The sequence below is a fragment of the Haliotis rufescens genome, unplaced genomic scaffold, assembly GCF_023055435.1.
Source record: "Haliotis rufescens isolate VD_foot unplaced genomic scaffold, xgHalRufe1.0.p SCAF_2, whole genome shotgun sequence".
Classification (NCBI taxonomy): domain Eukaryota; kingdom Metazoa; phylum Mollusca; class Gastropoda; order Lepetellida; family Haliotidae; genus Haliotis; species Haliotis rufescens.
The window spans coordinates 5845455-5865173 of NW_025963890.1; the positions used below are offsets into that span (position 1 = coordinate 5845455).

Here is a 19719-nt window from a genome sequence, read left to right on the forward strand (position 1 = left end):
TTTTCCCTATAATTTGTTAAACAATATAACAGTTAGTATTCCCCCTTTTTACAGTTTCCACTGCTTAGATGGTGCCAGTCTTATTCACAATATCCAGAGCATCGTAATCTGACGCAGGCCTCACGTGAGCTTCCTTCTCTCGATCACGTCTGACCAAAGAATTTTCTTGAGAGAGTGTTTACTTTAGATTTGTGGCTGTTCCGTGCGTGAGTGAGTGCGTGCGTGCGTGCGTGCGTGCGAGCGAGCGAGCGAGCGAGTGAGTGAGTGAGTGAGTGAGTGAGTGAGTGAGTTTGATTTGCAATTCTAACAAAATCACAGCGAGAGACATCAGGGAACCCGGCTCTTCGACGTGATGAGCAAACCCTTAAACCACTTGCCGGGGCGGTCGGGTAGCCTAGTGGTTAAAGCGTTCGCTCGTCACGCCGAAGACCCGGGTTCGATTCCCACCATGGGTACAATGTGTGAAGCCCATTTCTGGTGTCCCCCGTCGTGATATTGCTGTAATATTGCTAAAAGCGGCGTAAAACCATACTCACTCACTCACTTGCCTACCCAACCGTCCTTGCATTCTCTGCCATTAGGTCAACGAAATTTCTTTATACTGGACCCGAAAATAAACATGTTTATTGGCTCGAAAAGAAAACTTTTGCGACCGCACAGTTTTAAACAGATGTCCATCAAGAGTGTTATATACTCAAAACCAAAAGGTATGCTTTCCAACTGACGCTATTTCGTTCTGTTACATGGTGTCTGGTATGTTTGAATAGTGTTTCACGAAGAATTAATCAGTTTTAGGACCAAGAACAATGAATTTCACATACATCGCTTGTGTTTTTTTAATTTTTGACCAATTGTTGATATATCCGTGGTGGATGAAATCTTTCCTATGCTAATCATTTGGTTATGAGCATTGATCGCTGCCCTGGTGATCTATATGTGGAGACCTAATGTGGCCGCGATTCCAGGAACAGACAATCTCAATAAAATCGTTTTTCGATTTTGTGAAAACAACGTTGTCCGCATGCTTGGAGTTCCATACTATACAATCGCCTAGTTCCTATACTGTTTTCAATTTCAAGCGTGACATTCTGGTGATCGACGTTACTTAACACCGTCGATACGATAATTCTGAAGAGACGAAGATTTTATGAGCGTTTCTTCTGGTTGAGGGACATTCATGAACCGTTGATGATGAATTCTTTCATGAACAAGCCTGATCATGTTGATAGATATTTCCCACGGTCATCCATTCGTGTTGCAACATGCCAGTTTCCCTTAGCATACAACCGCGACCGATGAATTAGTCCCGGAATAATATACACAATGTATTGACAGAGTGGAGGATTGGAAATTGGCTATCATAGTTCAGGGGAGGTAACTCCAACTTGAAGCAGATTTAGCAGTCGGCCTCAGTCAAGGCTACATGTTTATTTTCTTCATGGGACTGGATTTCTTAGAGGGATGAGTGTAGGGAGATCTTGTTATTGGATGATATAACAAGTCTGAGGGCACAGTATTTTGTTAAGTGCATAATGTGAATTGCAAGATTCAAACATAATTGTTTATATACGTGTTTAGTCTTTATAAACATCAATAATGTGCTGCACGGATCTTTACTCATGCTGTCGACCTCCAGTTTGCCTGCCCAAAACTCATGTCTAGTTTTATCCGTCAAAGTATTTGTTATAAACACGTTAATGATACTGTCATTAATGCAATATTAAAACATATATAACGTAAAAGCATTATGAATGCAAATTTCACGATTTATGTAAAGAAAGCTGTTTTCAGACCACGTTTTGGTAAAGTCTGGAACGTATTGTGCTCACGCATTTGTAAACGAAAAGCTTGAAAGGATCATCTAATTCGTGGAAAAAAACTTTCTCTTCTCAAATGATGGGATTACCTTTGTCAAGAAGGCTGCCATATAAAGTCAAACGCACGCACGCACGCACGCACGCACACACATTTATACGCGTATATACTGACTAAGATTTCACTTTAATTGTCACTGATCTACTTAGCCTTTCATACGTCAGACATAACGGTTTATTCAAATATGTTCCCTTCCATCCTCTTGTTCAGTGAGTGAGTGAGTGAGTATGGTTTTATGCCGCTTTTAGCAATTGCACGGCGGGGGACACCAGAAATGGGCTTCACACATTGTACCCATGTCGGGAATCGAACCCGGGTTTTCGGCGTGACGATCGAACGCTTTAACCACTAGGCAACCCGACCTGCCTCCTCTTGTTCAGCAACAGGTGGTGAAAGAGGGCTGTTTTAAATGGTCCACTAAAGAGTTTTATTTTATGATGTCATGCAATTAGAAGATATCTTTAAACAGGTTCATTGCCATGTTGTATCACTACTCTTGGAGGTTTTGCATCATTAACTCACGATATAGTACGTCTTATTTTGTCAGTGTTTGGATATAGAGGATCACCTTTCAGCGATCTTCGAATTTCTATTTCAATATTGGATGTTAAATAATTAAAGTTTTAGAATGTTATCTCCACGTTTAGTTGCAAAATGTGTCAGGATGTGATGTAGCATCCCACACATTGTCCAGTAGGTGTCCTTTGTGGGAAATTGAGACGTACACGTAGATTGCTCTAAAACCATTAACTTGAGTAAGCATTAAAGTGTTGTTGAATGCCTGATTCCTAATTAGCAATTCCTGAATGCCAGTTTTGCAGCTGACCTTAATCTGGTACCTCCGATTGAAGCATGTTACGACAATCACGATGTGACATGAATGTTCGTTTTTCACCACCACATCTAAATCTGAAATTGTAATAATGAAGCGGAAGAGTCTACATCCTACGTTGGCCTTAAGATTATTGATTTGTTTTACAGTGGAAAATGCCATGATCTGGTACATAAAAATCAAGTCCATTTGAGTCCATTTGACTGTACCGACCATATCATAAGCATGTGTTTATGAATCACATTACCTTGAATTGTTTAACCCTGATCGACACGTATTGAGCAAGTGTCGTTTGCAAAATTCTTCGATTCACTGGTTGCTCTTATGTCTAGTTCAGGGCCCCGTTCCACAGAGCGATCTTAGAGCTAAGTTGATCTTACCTCCCAGGCTTGCAATAGTCGAAGCGCTAAGATCGCTTTGTGGACAGGCCCCTGTTGGGTAATTCAGTTGAAGGTAAATGTCTATTTGACCATTGTTGAGGGATATCAGATCATCGATATACCTGAAGCATAAGTTAAACTTCTTGGTAAAAAGTCCTTTGTTTTGATTTTGTCAATCTGATTAGAAATTACTACTCGTATTCTATCAAGAAATAGACCAGTATTAAGGGGAGCACAACTGGTGCCCATGGGGATGCATTCATCTTGCCTTAATGTCCTATCCCCATATTTCCCATCAGTGTTATCTAGGAGGAAGTCCAGCATCTCACACATTGTTTTCTCAGTAAACCTCAGATGACATTTCCTTCACTTTTGACAAAGTGTCCTTCATTGATCATATTAAGGATAATGGTTAATTTTTAAACCGGGATTTGGTGGTACATTTGAAATGTATATTGTACGGCGTTTTATGGAGCTTTGGAATCCAGTACGAAAGAGGTATTGATATGTTTAGAGCCAAGACAGAAGTTAATAGTACTGATGCATAGTTTGGGGAGATGTCTTCTCAGATCACCTATACGTGACATAAGTTGATTTGTCACTTATAACAACTTCTTTGATCAAACAATTAATGTAGTAATGTGTAAACAAATAAAATGTTATTTGATATGCAGAGAATCTCACCCTCCTGTCTTCCGAGCATGTAAGACACGATGGTGAGATTCTATTTATCATCCAAAATCATTATTCAAACTTTTTCTGTTTGAAATATAAGATAGATACGCTATAAATAAAAAAGAACAACGAAGAAGGAAGCGTGGTTTATTTCACGTTAAATCATTGTTCTATCATCACGACATTTATGGAGATTCGAATATGCGCTCGCAACTTGACGGCGTCATATATTGGACGACGTTATTTTTGAAAGGGAAGTGTCTAGTAAGTTGTTCCCCATGGATGAAGCTGGGCTATGCAGATAAAAGCAGTGGTCGAACGATCGCATCCAAAAGCGGTAGAGATATGACAATCGGTATTAGGAGAAAAGATACAGGTAAATGATGTGAGGATTGTGAGTATATGCGGGAAATACCAAATTTTATCCACCTGTTCGTAAAATGTACTTGTCCGACATTTCCTAGGTCGGATTCTATTTATGGAGTCATCATTAATAAAATTTGGTAAATATTTGTAGAGCTTGGACATTTTATCAACATCCTTAAAGAGACTGTACATATTGTTGATACCTCATACAAGAAATATACGACTCGTGGTTTTTGTTTATCGTACAATAAAACACTGCAGGGAGAATACACTACTCGGGGCTACGCCCCTCATGGTTTATTCTCCCTGCAGTGTTTTATTGTATGATAAACAATTCCCACTCAGGGATTATAAACGGTCATGCCCCTGTCCAGTATAAAATCGGCTCAATACCATATGTTAAGAATCGGCTACTTATTAACTGTATAAAACATATAAAACAATTTCAGTTAGCGGGCAAAGTGGTTTTTTGAATGACTCAAGTAAACCAGCTAGAACTGGCCTTTAGATTGAGTCACTCTTTCACCCCACTCTCCTACCCAGAGTTCCATGCGGCCGGCAGCCAGCTAGCATAGTACCTCTGCCACAGGCCAGCGCCATGTGACGATTCGTCACATCTTTCACAGTCCATTCAAGATATTGCATATGCTTTTCATCCGTTTCATGTTTGACAAGTCTACACATTTTCATAAACAAATGTCAAAGAATGGTTAACTTTCATTGAGAAAGTATGCAAATACGTAAAAATCTACTTGTTTTTGCGTAGTTATCCTATGTTTACATTGGTTGTACGGCTCCACGTGCTGTCATCGAAGCCCAACGGAGAGCTAGCGACACGGTCACTTTGATGCATAAATATATATTGTCATGCAACTCACTGTCGCAGTTGTAGTAGCATATCTATATAGTTATGCAAAACAATATGTAAAGCGCCCCCAAATACTTGCATTAGTCCGTTCTATACTGATTTCTGAAAAAGCGCGTTTGTTTACAAACAAGAGAAAAGTCCGGTCACGTGATATGCAAATTAGCCTGTGGCAGTGGTGTTATGCTGAGTCACCACTGCGACGGAGTGTGTCTTTCACCCCTGACACTCTTCCGTCTTTTCATTTGGTTATCTCCCCTTCCTCATGGTCATCGTCGCTTTTGTCAGTGTATGTGTCTCCAGATTCTCCAGTTCTGCTGCATTTGGCGTCATCCGTTATTTGGCACCGGTGTATAATCGACATCGGATAAAGCGATTATTCCACAAGTGCCAAATGAATGTGGACACCGTATATTTCAACATGGAGGTGGAGCTGCTTGGTCGTCCATCCTGAAACAAATGCAGCATAGTACAGCAATGGCATGAGCATTAATTATAGTGTTAAGTTTGAATATTAGGGCCATACTTTTTTTTAGAAAAATATCACAGTGCTCCTAAAATAGTTGAATGGTTGGAGGTTATATCAAGCTAATATCTTGCAAACACTGTCCGTTCGGTCGTGAACCAGACTGAAACATATGCCATTAGGTTAACCACTAACCATGCTTTTAAACGTTTGGGGAATTCAACTTTAAATAATCTGTGAGGATGGACCAGTATATAGATTCGTGCTCAACCTACACTGCCCTGCCAGCATGGATCAATGCAAATATTAATCTTTTTCCCAATAGTGAGTGAGTGAGTTGGTTTTAACGTTGTTTTTAACAGGATTCCCGTTATATCACGGCGTGTCAGCTTAATGTGGGAGGAAAGCCCTAAGTGATGCAGGTCTCACGAGTATGTTGCTGATAAACCTAGAAACATTATCGGGGCGAACCGGGATTCGAACCCACAATCATAGGTTTCTGGCGTGCCCAAGGGATGCAACTCTGCACAGCGAATCGCGGCGCCTTAGACGACTGGGCCTAGAGAAATAGAGGATATTATATAAGTGAATATAATGTTCTATATTGCCGAAGAAGATGTCAACACACAGAAACGAATTTTAGTGTTTACCTATTGAGGACAGCAAGTCGCAACAGTAGCGGAACCATATATTTGTCGAATGATGTCAACAATCTGACGTCGTTTCGTCTGACGTCATTCTGACCTCACGTCATAATAAGATTCGAATTACGTGTCTGTTGTCTGTTGTCTCGTGATGTTAAATGACCCTTAGACACATATGATTTTTATGATAAGTTTGCCCTCGTAGGTAATAATAACAGACATTGTTGTATTAAGTCACAATGAGGTGTTGGTAATGGTGGAGCTTTTCATCAAAAGAGAGACAAAGTAAACAATACCTCAACTTCCATACTACTCTGGTTCATACACATAGCAAAGTTCTGTTCGTTATCCGGTCCAAAACACATGACTTTATCAACAAAAGGCCCACTTATTTAACAGACTAATTAACAATGTTGATAATAATGTACATATGAACAGTATGAATGATAAGTACTTGAAACTTTGACAGTGTTTCATATATCGGATGGTGTTTGACCAATAATTATATGTATTCATTTGTGTCTACCAATAGCCCAAATCACCACTCTTTCACAGGACTAGTGACCACTGCTTTCAACCCCTGTCCCATCGCGATGGAGATTGGGCAGGGCAGTCTAACTGAAGCGAATTTGTCAAAAGGACCAATCAGGAAACATGACATACTGTTAAGCTCAGGTGATTCGATGCAATGGTGATGCGCATAAACAACAGCCATATGAAGACTATGGGTTTCAAGCTTAAATATGTACAGTAAACTACGGTTATAACGAACTCAAAGGGACTACTAATTTTAGTTCGTTATAACCGTAGTTCGTTATAAGCATATATACAGCATAACTACAGCAAATAGTCGGGACCAAAAAGTAAGTTCGTTATATCCGTCAGTTCGTTATAAGCGTGTTCGTTATAACCGTAGTTTACTGTATGTCCCAAAGGAAAGTCATCATGCAGAAGGTCTGGTATTAAGCGTGTGAAACACATGCTTCGCGGCGGTCGGATGATGTTCATTTTTCCAAGAGCACATACGAATCTTCTACATTTCCAACATTGAAATTGGATTCCATAACATTTAACTGAATAACATTAATTCGATATTTTTGTGATTACATCTGAATATCACAGTGCAAAAGCAATGCACCTCAACTCTTTACATGCAGATGTTAGTTAATGGCGTGTGTAAAACTCCATCTTGTTTTAATCCATTTTTCAATATCGTTTTACAGGTCTGTTTTTCTTTTGATAAACAACGCCATATTGATATGTGTCAGTTCCATTTCGTTATGATCGTTAGGGTTCGTTATGATGCCATGTACACAATATGAAATCGAAACACAGCACGTCAGTAACCATTATGAAAGGGCACTGGCTCGTGACATGTTGGTCGTGGACGGCAACTATGCAAGGTAGCAATGACAGGTGCTAGAGGTGAGGACACTTGTGTAGAAATCATAATTATAAAATTATAAGTGAGCGAGTTTGTTTTTTCTTCTATAACGTCACACTCCACTATAATGCAGCTATATGGCGGCGACCAGTAATCGAGTCTTGACCAGACAAACCACTTATTTTATTATTTGCAACGTCCCTCGGCGTATGGTTACCATGACACGCAATCAAGCCTGACCAACCGATCCATATAGTCGTCTGTTACAACAAGCAGAGTTGCTGGAGACTAATATTTATCCAGAATACCCACGTGGCTAGTTCTCTTTGAAAAGCTTGATAATGGGACGAAAGCCCGAAGCACGGCAGGTCTTAGACATCTACCCCTTTGGTATAACCGACGAGCACACTATCCGGGAGAAACCAACAGTTCCTGACACAAGTAAGGGACGCAACTCTACACAGTGAATTGCGATCCTTTAGACTACTGGATTTTTGCGACGTTGTTATATGAAGTATCGATGTAGACGGATAAGGATATGGTGTGTAAAGAGTATTGTTAGCTCTCAGTATAGATCTGAATATTATTTCAATTTCATGGAAATACTCGCAGATAAAATATCCCCTACCGAATAAAAATCCCGCCCTTATCCCTGGATGCAGCCATTTCTTTTTCATTTCTGTGTTTAAGAACGGCGAGAAACTTGACCTTGCAAAGCATTAATGAAACGATGATCACACGTGGAAAGATACAATGTTTTATCTGAAAACTGGTGATGTAAACATATACCAGTAAATAATGTCGCCATCAACTGATAATAGGGATAGGTATGAATAAGAGAACACATTTAATCTATAGGTAAACATGTACAAGGATGTAACATGGAAATCAATGGATGGATAACAGTGTTCTCGATCTGAAATGTTTATCACAAAACGTTGTGGAACCTCATCTCACACTCCATCACATGAACGATCCCATAGCTTCATCACCCTAACTTCTTTAAGTGGCATTAAGAAGTTGGTATGATGAACAAGGTAGACAGTTGTATGGATGCACAACATCTATATTTAACTGAACGTCACGTTTCGGGGTAGGTGCTATCATGGTTATCAAGCAAACGATCTCCTGACTACACACCTGACATTACATCACATAAACGATCCACAATGGATTCGTACCTCACATTCAATCACATACTCGGTCTCCTAACTTCACCACACCTGACATTACATCACATGAACGATCTTCTAACCACAATGGAGTCGCACCTCACATTCAATCACATATTCGGTCTCCTAACTTCACCACACCTGACATTCCATCACATGAACGATCTCCTGACTACACACCTGACATTCCATCACATGAACGATCTCCTGACTACACACCTGACATTCCATCACATGAACGATCTCCTGACTACACACCTGACATTCCATCACATGAACGATCTCCTGACTACACACCTGACATTCCATCACATGAACGATCTCCTGACTACACACCTGACATTCCATCACATGAACGATCTCCTGACTACACACCTGACATTCCATCACATGAACGATCTCCTGACAACACACCTGACATTCCATCACATACTCGGTCTCCTGACTACACACATGACATTCCATCACATGAACGATCTCCTGACTACACACCTGACATTCCATCACATGAACGATCTCCTGACTACACACCTGACATTCCATCACATGAACGATCTCCTAACTACACACCTGACATTCCATCACATGAACGATCTCCTGACTACACACCTGACATTCCATCACATGAACGATCTCCTGACAACACACCTGACATTCCATCACATACTCGGTCTCCTGACTACACACATGACATTACATCACATGAACGATCTCCTGACTACACACCTGACATTCCATCACATGAACGATCTCCTGACTACACACCTGACATTCCATCACATGAACGATCTCCTGACTACACACCTGACATTCCATCACATGAACGATCTCCTGACTACACACCTGACATTCCATCACATGAACGATCTCCTGACTACACACCTGACATTCCATCACATGAACGATCTCCTGACTACACACATGACATTCCATCACATGAACGATCTCCTGACAACACACCTGACATTCCATCACATGAACGATCTCCTGACCACAATGGAGTCGCACCTCACATTCCATCACATATTCGGTCTCCTGACTACACACCTGACATTCCATCACATGAACGATCTCCTGACAACACACCTGACATTCCATCACATGAACGATCTCCTGACCACAATGGAGTCGCACCTCACATTCCATCACATATTCGGTCTCCTGACTACACACCTGACATTCCATCACATAAACGATCTCCTGACTACACACCTGACATTCCATCACATGAACGATCTCCTGACTACACACCTGGCATTCCATCACATGAACGATCTCCTGACTACACACCTGACATTCCATCACATGAACGATCTCCTGACTACACACCTGACATTCCATCACATGAACGATCTCCTGACTACACACCTGACATTACATCACATGAACGATCTCCTGACTTCACACCTGACATTCCATCACATGAACGATCTCCTGACTTCACACCTGACATTCCATCACATGAACGATCTCCTGACTACATAACTGACATTCCATCACATGAACGATCTCCTGACTACACACCTGACATTCCATCACATGAACGATCTCCTGACAACACACCTGACATTCCATCACATACTCGGTCTCCTGACTACACACATGACATTACATCACATGAACGATCTCCTGACTACACACCTGACATTCCATCACATGAACGATCTCCTGACTACACACCTGACATTCCATCACATGAACGATCTCCTGACTACACACCTGACATTCCATCACATGAACGATCTCCTGACTACACACCTGACATTCCATCACATGAACGATCTCCTGACTACACACCTGACATTCCATCACATGAACGATCTCCTGACTACACACCTGACATTCCATCACATGAACGATCTCCTGACAACACACCTGACATTCCATCACATGAACGATCTCCTGACCACAATGGAGTCGCACCTCACATTCCATCACATATTCGGTCTCCTGACTACACACCTGACATTCCATCACATGAACGATCTCCTGACAACACACCTGACATTCCATCACATGAACGATCTCCTGACCACAATGGAGTCGCACCTCACATTCCATCACATATTCGGTCTCCTGACTACACACCTGACATTCCATCACATAAACGATCTCCTGACTACACACCTGACATTCCATCACTTGAACGATCTCCTGACTACACACCTGACATTCCATCACATGAACGATCTCCTGACTACACACCTGACATTCCATCACATGAACGATCTCCTGACTACACACCTGACATTCCATCACATGAACGATCTCCTGACTACACACCTGACATTCCATCACATGAACGATCTCCTGACTACACACATGACATTACATCACATGAACGATCTCCTGACAACACACCTGACATTCCATCACATACTCGGTCTCCTGACTACACACATGACATTCCATCACATGAACGATCTCCTGACTACACACCTGACATTCCATCACATGAACGATCTCCTGACTACACACCTGACATTCCATCACATGAACGATCTCCTGACTACACACCTGACATTCCATCACATGAACGATCTCCTGACTACACACCTGACATTCCATCACATGAACGATCTCCTGACTACACACCTGGCATTCCATCACATGAACGATCTCCTGACTACACACCTGACATTCCATCACATGAACGATCTCCTGACTACACACCTGACATTCCATCACATGAACGATCTCCTGACTACACACCTGACATTACATCACATGAACGATCTCCTGACTTCACACCTGACATTCCATCACATGAACGATCTCCTGACTTCACACCTGACATTCCATCACATGAACGATCTCCTGACTACATAACTGACATTCCATCACATGAACGATCTCCTGACTACACACCTGCCATTACATCACATGAACGATCTCCTGACTACACACCTGACATTCCATCACATGAACGATCTCCTGACTACACACCTGACATTCCATCACTTGAACGATCTCCTGACTTCACACCTGACATTCCATCACATGAACGATCTCCTGACTACACACCTGACATTCCATCACATGAACGATCTCCTGACTACACACCTGACATTCCATCACTTGAACGATCTCCTGACTTCACACCTGACATTCCATCACATGAACGATCTCCTGACTTCACACCTGACATTCCATCACATGAACGATCTCCTGACTACATAACTGACATTCCATCACATGAACGATCTCCTGACTACACACCTGCCATTACATCACATGAACGATCTCCTGACTACACACCTGACATTCCATCACATGAACGATCTCCTGACTACACACCTGACATTCCATCACTTGAACGATCTCCTGACTACACACCTGCCATTACATCACATGAACGATCTCCTGACTACACACCTGCCATTCCATCACATGAACGATCTCCTGACTACACACCTGACATTACATCACATGAACGATCTCCTGACTACACACCTGACATTACATCACATGAACGATCTCCTGACTACACACCTGACATTCCATCACATGAACGATCTCCTGACTACACACCTGACATTCCATCACATGAACGATCTCCTGACTACACACCTGACATTCCATCACTTGAACGATCTCCTGACTTCACACCTGACATTCCATCACATGAACGATCTCCTGACTACATAACTGACATTCCATCACATGAACGATCTCCTGACTACACACCTGCCATTACATCACATGAACGATCTCCTGACTACATTCCTGACATTCCATCACATGAACGATCTCCTGACTACACACCTGACATTCCATCACTTGAACGATCTCCTGACTACACACCTGCCATTACATCACATGAACGATCTCCTGACTACACACCTGACATTCCATCACATGAACGATCTCCTGACTACACACCTGACATTCCATCACTTGAACGATCTCCTGACTACACACCTGACATTCCATCACATGAACGATCTCCTGACTACACACCTGACATTCCATCACATACTCGGTCTCCTGACTACACACCTGACATTCCATCACATACTCGGTCTCCTGACTACACACCTGACATTCCATCACATGAACGATCTCCTGACTACACACCTGACATTCAATCACATGAACGATCTCCTGACTTCACACCTGACATTCCATCACATGAACGATCTCCTGACTACACACCTGACATTCCATCACATGAACGATCTCCTGACTACACACCTGACATTCCATCACATGAACGATCTCCTGACTACACACCTGACATTCCATCACATGAACGATCTCCTGACTTCACACCTGACATTCCATCACATGAACGATCTCCTGACTACATAACTGACATTCCATCACATGAACGATCTCCTGACTTCACACCTGACATTCCATCACATGAACGATCTCCTGACTACATAACTGACATTCCATCACATGAACGATCTCCTAACTACACACCTGACATTCCATCACATGAACGATCTCCTGACTTCACACCTGACATTCCATCACATGAACGATCTCCTGACTACATAACTGACATTCCATCACATGAACGATCTCCTGACTTCACACCTGACATTACATCACATGAACGATCTCCTGACTACACACCTGACATTCCATCACATGAACGATCTCCTGACTACATAACTGACATTCCATCACATGAACGATCTCCTGACTACACACCTGACATTCCATCACATGAACGATCTCCTGACTACACACCTGACATTACATCACATGAACGATCTCCTAACCACAATGGAGTCGGACCTCACATTCAATCACATATTCGGTCTCCTTACTACAAACCTGACATTCCATCACATGAACGATCTCCTGACTACACACCTGACATTCCATCACATACTCGGTCTCCTAACTACAAACCTGACATTCCATCACATGAACGATCTCCTAACCACAATGGAGTCGCACCTGACATTCCATCACATATTCGGTCTCCTAACTTCACCACACCTGACATCCCATCACATATTCGGCCCTGCACATGTATATTTACTGCTGACGTTGATTGTTATATACATCTTCACGATCCTGCTGAGATGTGGCAAGTCGTCATTGCTGACAGCAATCCCATTTGGGCGATGGTAAAGGCAATGCATGTTGAACACGCTATGCATACTGGCAGTGACACCTGCTGACTAGCGCCATGGTATATCATGACGAGACTAATTTATAAGCCACAACACTGTTCTTCTCATGTTTTACTACAATTATAAATGATTACGTTATTTTTAAACTGTCTGTAATTATCATTAAACTATCCTTACAAATGCAAAAAACCCATAATCTACCAAGTAGATGAGAGATTGGCGTTTTCACTGGAACTGAGACATAGGTTCCTGCTGAATGATCTTGAAATACTTTTGCAATTTTAGTTATTGTGCTCAAATCACTGTGATGACCAACCAGGAGATTTGCCGCAGTATCAGTATTTAAGAATGGTGGTATAGAGAAGCGTGCCTCTACCTTGAAATTAAAAGCGACAAAACCCTTTCCATATTCATAAAAAAATTCTGCCAAAGCAGAGTCGATTGTATGATTCCGACTTAAAAATGAATATGTGTTTATGAATCACAATCAATCAGTGTGATGATACCAGGTGTTCGCGAAAAGGTGAGCATATCCTGCCCCACCGGTATTACCCGTCACAAAAAGCAAATGTCAAGCTTCGCAGTAGTGCCAGAGAACCAAGGTTTGGCATTAATGATGGCGTTATATCGAGGGTTTCTTATACGCGTGCAGCATTCAAAAGGTACTCGCTAAATGGAACTACAACGTGGCAAGAGATTATTCCACTGTTATATTGGGGGCGATTTGTCCTTTGTAAATATATATTTCATGCGGAATGTGCAATTGATATCACTGGTGACATTTGAAAGTATATATCATGATCTTAACAATTTTACTACAGGCTATCGTATTGCAGATATCACCTCGCGATCATTTCCCTTGAACTATCAATAACTGTATACGATCTACAAGAAGCGTGTCCCAATAACCCGAATATGCAGTCAAATGTATAATGCCGGTGTGATATGTTAAAATAGAAGTCAGTTCGTAAGAATATTGGGAGAATAATTTGCAAAAAACATATTATCCATCGTGAAATGAACACTGATTTGAAATAAACTGCCGAGCAAAAGAAAGTATGTCTCCATATTTGGTGGTGGCTAAAAATGAAACAATCAAGTCATGGTTTTTCGATGGTAATGTATTTGATACGGCTAACATAGATATGTTTTGGACCTGTTCGGCAACTGTTTTTGTCAAATCCACTTTTTAAGTGTATATTTTCCTTTGTCCGGCAGTCTGCAATGTCCCCCCATCGCTATCTTTTATCATAATTTATTCACACACCGTGCCAAAAAAAGGTTATCGTAAATCTTCCAATTCTGATATTAATAAAACAACTACATTATTAAAAACGTTAATGACTTGTCGATTGACATCGATTCTTGTTATAATTTATGCACATTTTTCATATGCATGGGAAAAACGTTTGTTCAGGAACAGCTGTAGGCATAACGTGTGAACAACATGTTTAATCAATGAAACATCGGAAATATCACAAACCACTTAAATTCATTGTTCCCATTCCGATATTAAATGCATGTTATTTTGTTTTTGTTTGTTTGTTGTTGAACGCCGCACTCAGCAATATTCCAGCTATAAATGCATATTAAAGTTTAATGCACTGGCGTTTACTGTGCATCTTTTGAAAGTCTGTATTTGACAATGGTGTTTTCACAACACCACTATGAAGATGATCACGCACACTGTAATGGAAGCCGACAGCATCCGGGCTCCCTGGAGACCAATAATGGCGCTTGGCGTCAGACTCATCATGTTTGTCCTCAGATGCATCAAATGAAACGGTACCAACCAGGGCTGCGTCATATCAAGGCTCACCATGTGTTATCAGTACACCCTGCACCATGAGGATTCCTTGTGTTCTGTGTTAGAGCAGATACTCAATGAGTTTGTGAGTGAGTGAGTGAGTATGGTTTTACTCCGCTTTTAGCAATATACCTCCACTATAACTCCCGAGGAAGTCACATTTGGTTTGTTGTTTGACGCCGCACTCACCAATATTCCAGCCATATGACGGCGGTCTGTAAATAATCGAGTCAGGACCAGACAACCCAATAATTAAAATCATGAACATCGATCTACGCAAGTGGAATACGATGACATGCAACAACAAGTCAGCAAGCCTGACCACCCGATCCCGTTGGTCGCCTCTTACGACAAGCACAGTCGCCATTTACGGCAAGCATGGGTTGCTGAAGACCTGTTCTAACCCGGTTCATCACGGGTCGAGGAAATCAGAAATTGGCTTCACACATTGTACCCATGTGGGAAATCGAACCCGGGTCTTCGGTGTTACGAGCGAGCGCTTTAACCAAAACCAACACCACCCTACCACCCCTTGGTCAATGGGTTAGTGAGATCGGCTTAATGCCGCTGCAATATCCATTTAAATCACGTAATTAGCTTAGGAAAGTCAAAGCGATGAAGGTCATGCTGATTACTGATATGGTGGAACTCTCAAGACCAATCTCGTCTTGAAAGACAAAGGTTCATAACCGGCGCAAAAGTCGGATTCGAAACCCCAACGAGCGGACCCGGACAGCGATAGCACACTGCACAGGAAAAATGCACTTCCACAATGAACATGTTTTGAGGCAAAGAATGAAAGCGTTGAAAAAAAGTATGCATTTTCGTCACATGTTTGCCAACATGATTAAACAAATGAATAAAACATGATGGAAACTATCTAAAAAACTGCATGGTTTGAACCATTCTATGTAATTGTACGACGGTATATGACGATATATGCACTGTCATACCGAAACCCGGCTTGCCACGTGTAACATTACAATTTCTAGTTATTGACGTGGGATATAAATAAACTCACGCACTTGGCATCACCATGTAGCAATTCAACGTCAATATTTAACCCTCGGTTACAATACAACTTCGGCTATTTTTGTTTTGCTGTCATGTGCTGTGACATTAAGTACATTGAAGCACTTCGACGTGTTATTTTATGTTTTGTCATACACAGCTACTTGATACACATAGGGGGCGGGTGACAGAGCGTATAAATGTACTACCATCGAAAAGTCGGCATGCCGCTATGTTCGATGCCATATTTTGTCATGAATTCTCTTCGTTGAGTTACAATCACATACATTCAAGTCTCGTTAATCCGACAATCGGCTTTATCCGACACTAATGATGGGAACCGATTAAATCAGTGCTCTTAGACCCGTTAATCCGACAGTCTCGCACTCCGACTCCGACACACCTAATTTGCAACGAATTACCGAAATCACTCATTAATCAGGCTCACGGTTCACTGTTGCATGAAACGCACGTGCAGCCCAGTCTCGCGGTCCACAGTTGCAGTAAATGCACGTGCGGTAGATCGTCTTACGGTTCACCGTTACATGGAACGCACGTGCAGCACACTGTCTTACCGTCCACTGTAACATGAATTTCACGTGCAACATACAATTTCTCTGTCTACTGTTGCATGTAACGCACATGCTGTATACACGCCCACTGCCTGCTGTGGGTGCATCGGATAGATAGGTACTCCTCAAATGACTATTTGTCATTTGACAACTGTCTTTAGCAGGCACCTTAGGTATTGATTCTGACTTTTGAAGACGATTGGAACGTGGGACTTATATCTGGACTTCAGGAATACGTGTAAATGGTTCATGATTTCCGATTCCGTCCATGGTACAATAAAAATTCCAATTTAAATATCCCAATAAATATTCCTAAGTCCAATGAAAATAAAATATATGCAATAGTCCACTCTAGTGGTAAAACACGTGGCGATTCCTGGGGAGCAGATGTTTAAATACCTCTTGCTGAGTCACCTCTGTATCGGATGGTTATTATGTATGACACGGCTGATTTGGGGGTCAATTTTCCTCACGGTGTCCCCCTTTCACCGTGCTATCAACCGCAATTGTATACATGTTGCCGTTAAAAAGCTGCAATACTACGGACTGCGGCATAAAACAATATTTAACCACGGACTAAAATATGCTACTGATGTCTATGAATCATACGTGAGTTATGCATTTGGGAAAACACCCTTTCAGAAATATGACACCTAAACCAAAGTGACGGAGTGAGTGAGTGAGTTTGGTTTTACGCCATTTTTTATCATTATTCCAGCAATATCACGGCGGGGGACATCGTAAGTGGGCTTCACATATTGTACCCATGTGGGGATTCGAACTCGGATCTTCGGCGTGACGAGCGATCGCTTTAACCACTAGGCTACCACACTGCACCAAAGCGACGGAAGTGATGTAGGTCTCACACGTTGTCCCGTGCTTAATCACGGACACAAGTATAGTGCTGAAACACCGAGAGTCATAGGATTGCTATACTTGAGACCCCTGATCTATGCGTGCCTCATCCTAACAATAACGTGCCCCATCCTAACAATAACTGACCCGTGAAGACCCGGGATAGAATAGGTCTTCAGCAACCCACGCTTGCCGTAAAAGGTGACTGCTTGACTGCTTGTCGTAAGAGGCGACTTACGGGATCGGGTGGTCAGGTCGCTGACATGGTTGATGCATGTCATCGTATCCTATTGCGTTGATAGATGCCTATGGTGTCAATCACTAGATTGTCTGGTCTAGACTCGATAATGTACAGACCGCCGTTATTTCACTAGAATATTGCTGAGTGCAGCATTAAAACAACGAAGAAGAAACTAACAATAACTGTCAGTTGCTATCATCATTGCATGCATAATTAATTTAAATAAGCGGGTGATTCAGTCGACCCTGGGTCTGTATATGATGGCTAAATGTCCGAAGGAATCCTAGACAGCCGTTTCATGCAGCGTCACTCATTACATAATTACAATCTGTTTCGAATCCAACACAACTATCATGAGGAGATGCTTCGTGTCTGGTGACATTACATCAATGACGCTACATCGTATCGATCCAAAATTTCCTCACAACCTGCACAACTACGGTATCAGAGCTAACAGTTTGCGCAAGTAGATGCAAGTGTGAAAGGGCAGCACCGCTGTCCTAAGAGTGATGAATATTTTACAACGGGGACTTTGATGTGGTCAGAGGTAAGATCCGTCTGCTCGGTATGCAAGCCAGAAATTTTCCATGGTCGAGACGAACGGTCGTATATAGTCCATTCTGGATTACGAAGTCAACGGGACCATTGAAGTAATTATTTCTTCTAAAATCATAATGTTCATATTTAGAATGCACCAAATCAACACCCTAAAACATGGTTAAAGCGATACGTTATTATCCCACTCAATGGATCGGTGTGCAATTCTAGGCTCCCTGGGGAGTGTACAACCCAAGCTGCCCGTGATAAAAGAAGGTTAACAGTCACATTACCCTCTCATCCTACCGGGTACCCATTCACTGATGGGTGAAGAGGTGCACAATTCGAACAAAATCACTTAAGGTGACACTGCATGTGCTAAATGTGCAACATGTGCTTCAGTCTTGGGCAGGATCGAAACACTAGCAACTCTCAGGAGTCAAGCTGCCGAACGCGATCACCCATCCAACTACTCTCCGCCACCAACGTTGCTGCACTTCACCTGATTTTTTTACCTCTGTGCTGTTCACAGGAACAAGTGCCGCTACAGATTAAACCATCTACATTCCAGTTGTTTATCTTGACGGCCATTAAACAATGGAGCCTGGCATTGGCAAACCAGTGGGTGATAGTATGAGCAACAATCCACACTCGGGGCACGATAACACACAGTTATAAGGTCACACAGCTGTAACCATCCGACTCTCAACCTATTCAGGGTATGTTATGTTTTGAATAAAACCTGAATAATCTATTTAGTATGATTATACCCATTAAGATCGGGGTAAGAATAGGTCTTCAGCAATCCATGCTTGCCGAAAAAGGCGACTATGCTTGTCGTAGGAGGCGACTAACGGGATCGGGTGGTCAGGCTCGCTAACTTGGTTGATGCATGTCATCGTATCCCAGTTGCGTGGATCAATGCTCATGCCAATCACTGGATT

General features: G+C 42.0%; 1 protein-coding gene across 1 annotated transcript; it reads left to right on the forward strand.

Annotated features, from left to right (window-relative positions):
• Positions 1-9580: 9580 nt before the first annotated feature.
• Positions 9581-19412, forward strand: LOC125381861 (extensin-like). Its single transcript, XM_048399184.1, has 3 exons — positions 9581-9689; positions 9788-12036; positions 19308-19412. Exons 1-3 carry the CDS (start codon positions 9581-9583, stop codon positions 19410-19412), a joined length of 2463 nt encoding a protein of 820 aa, XP_048255141.1.
• Positions 19413-19719: the final 307 nt, after the last annotated feature.

Coding starts and splice junctions, on each gene's coding strand:
- LOC125381861 (XM_048399184.1), top strand. CDS start 9,581: ATGACATTCCATCACATGAACGATCTCCTGACAACACACCTGACATTC. Junction 9,690..9,787: donor CACATTCCATCACATATTCG/GTCTCCTGACTA, acceptor ACCACAATGGAG/TCGCACCTCACATTCCATCA. Junction 12,037..19,307: donor GATCTCCTGACTACACACCT/GCCATTCCATCA, acceptor TGCTGTTCACAG/GAACAAGTGCCGCTACAGAT.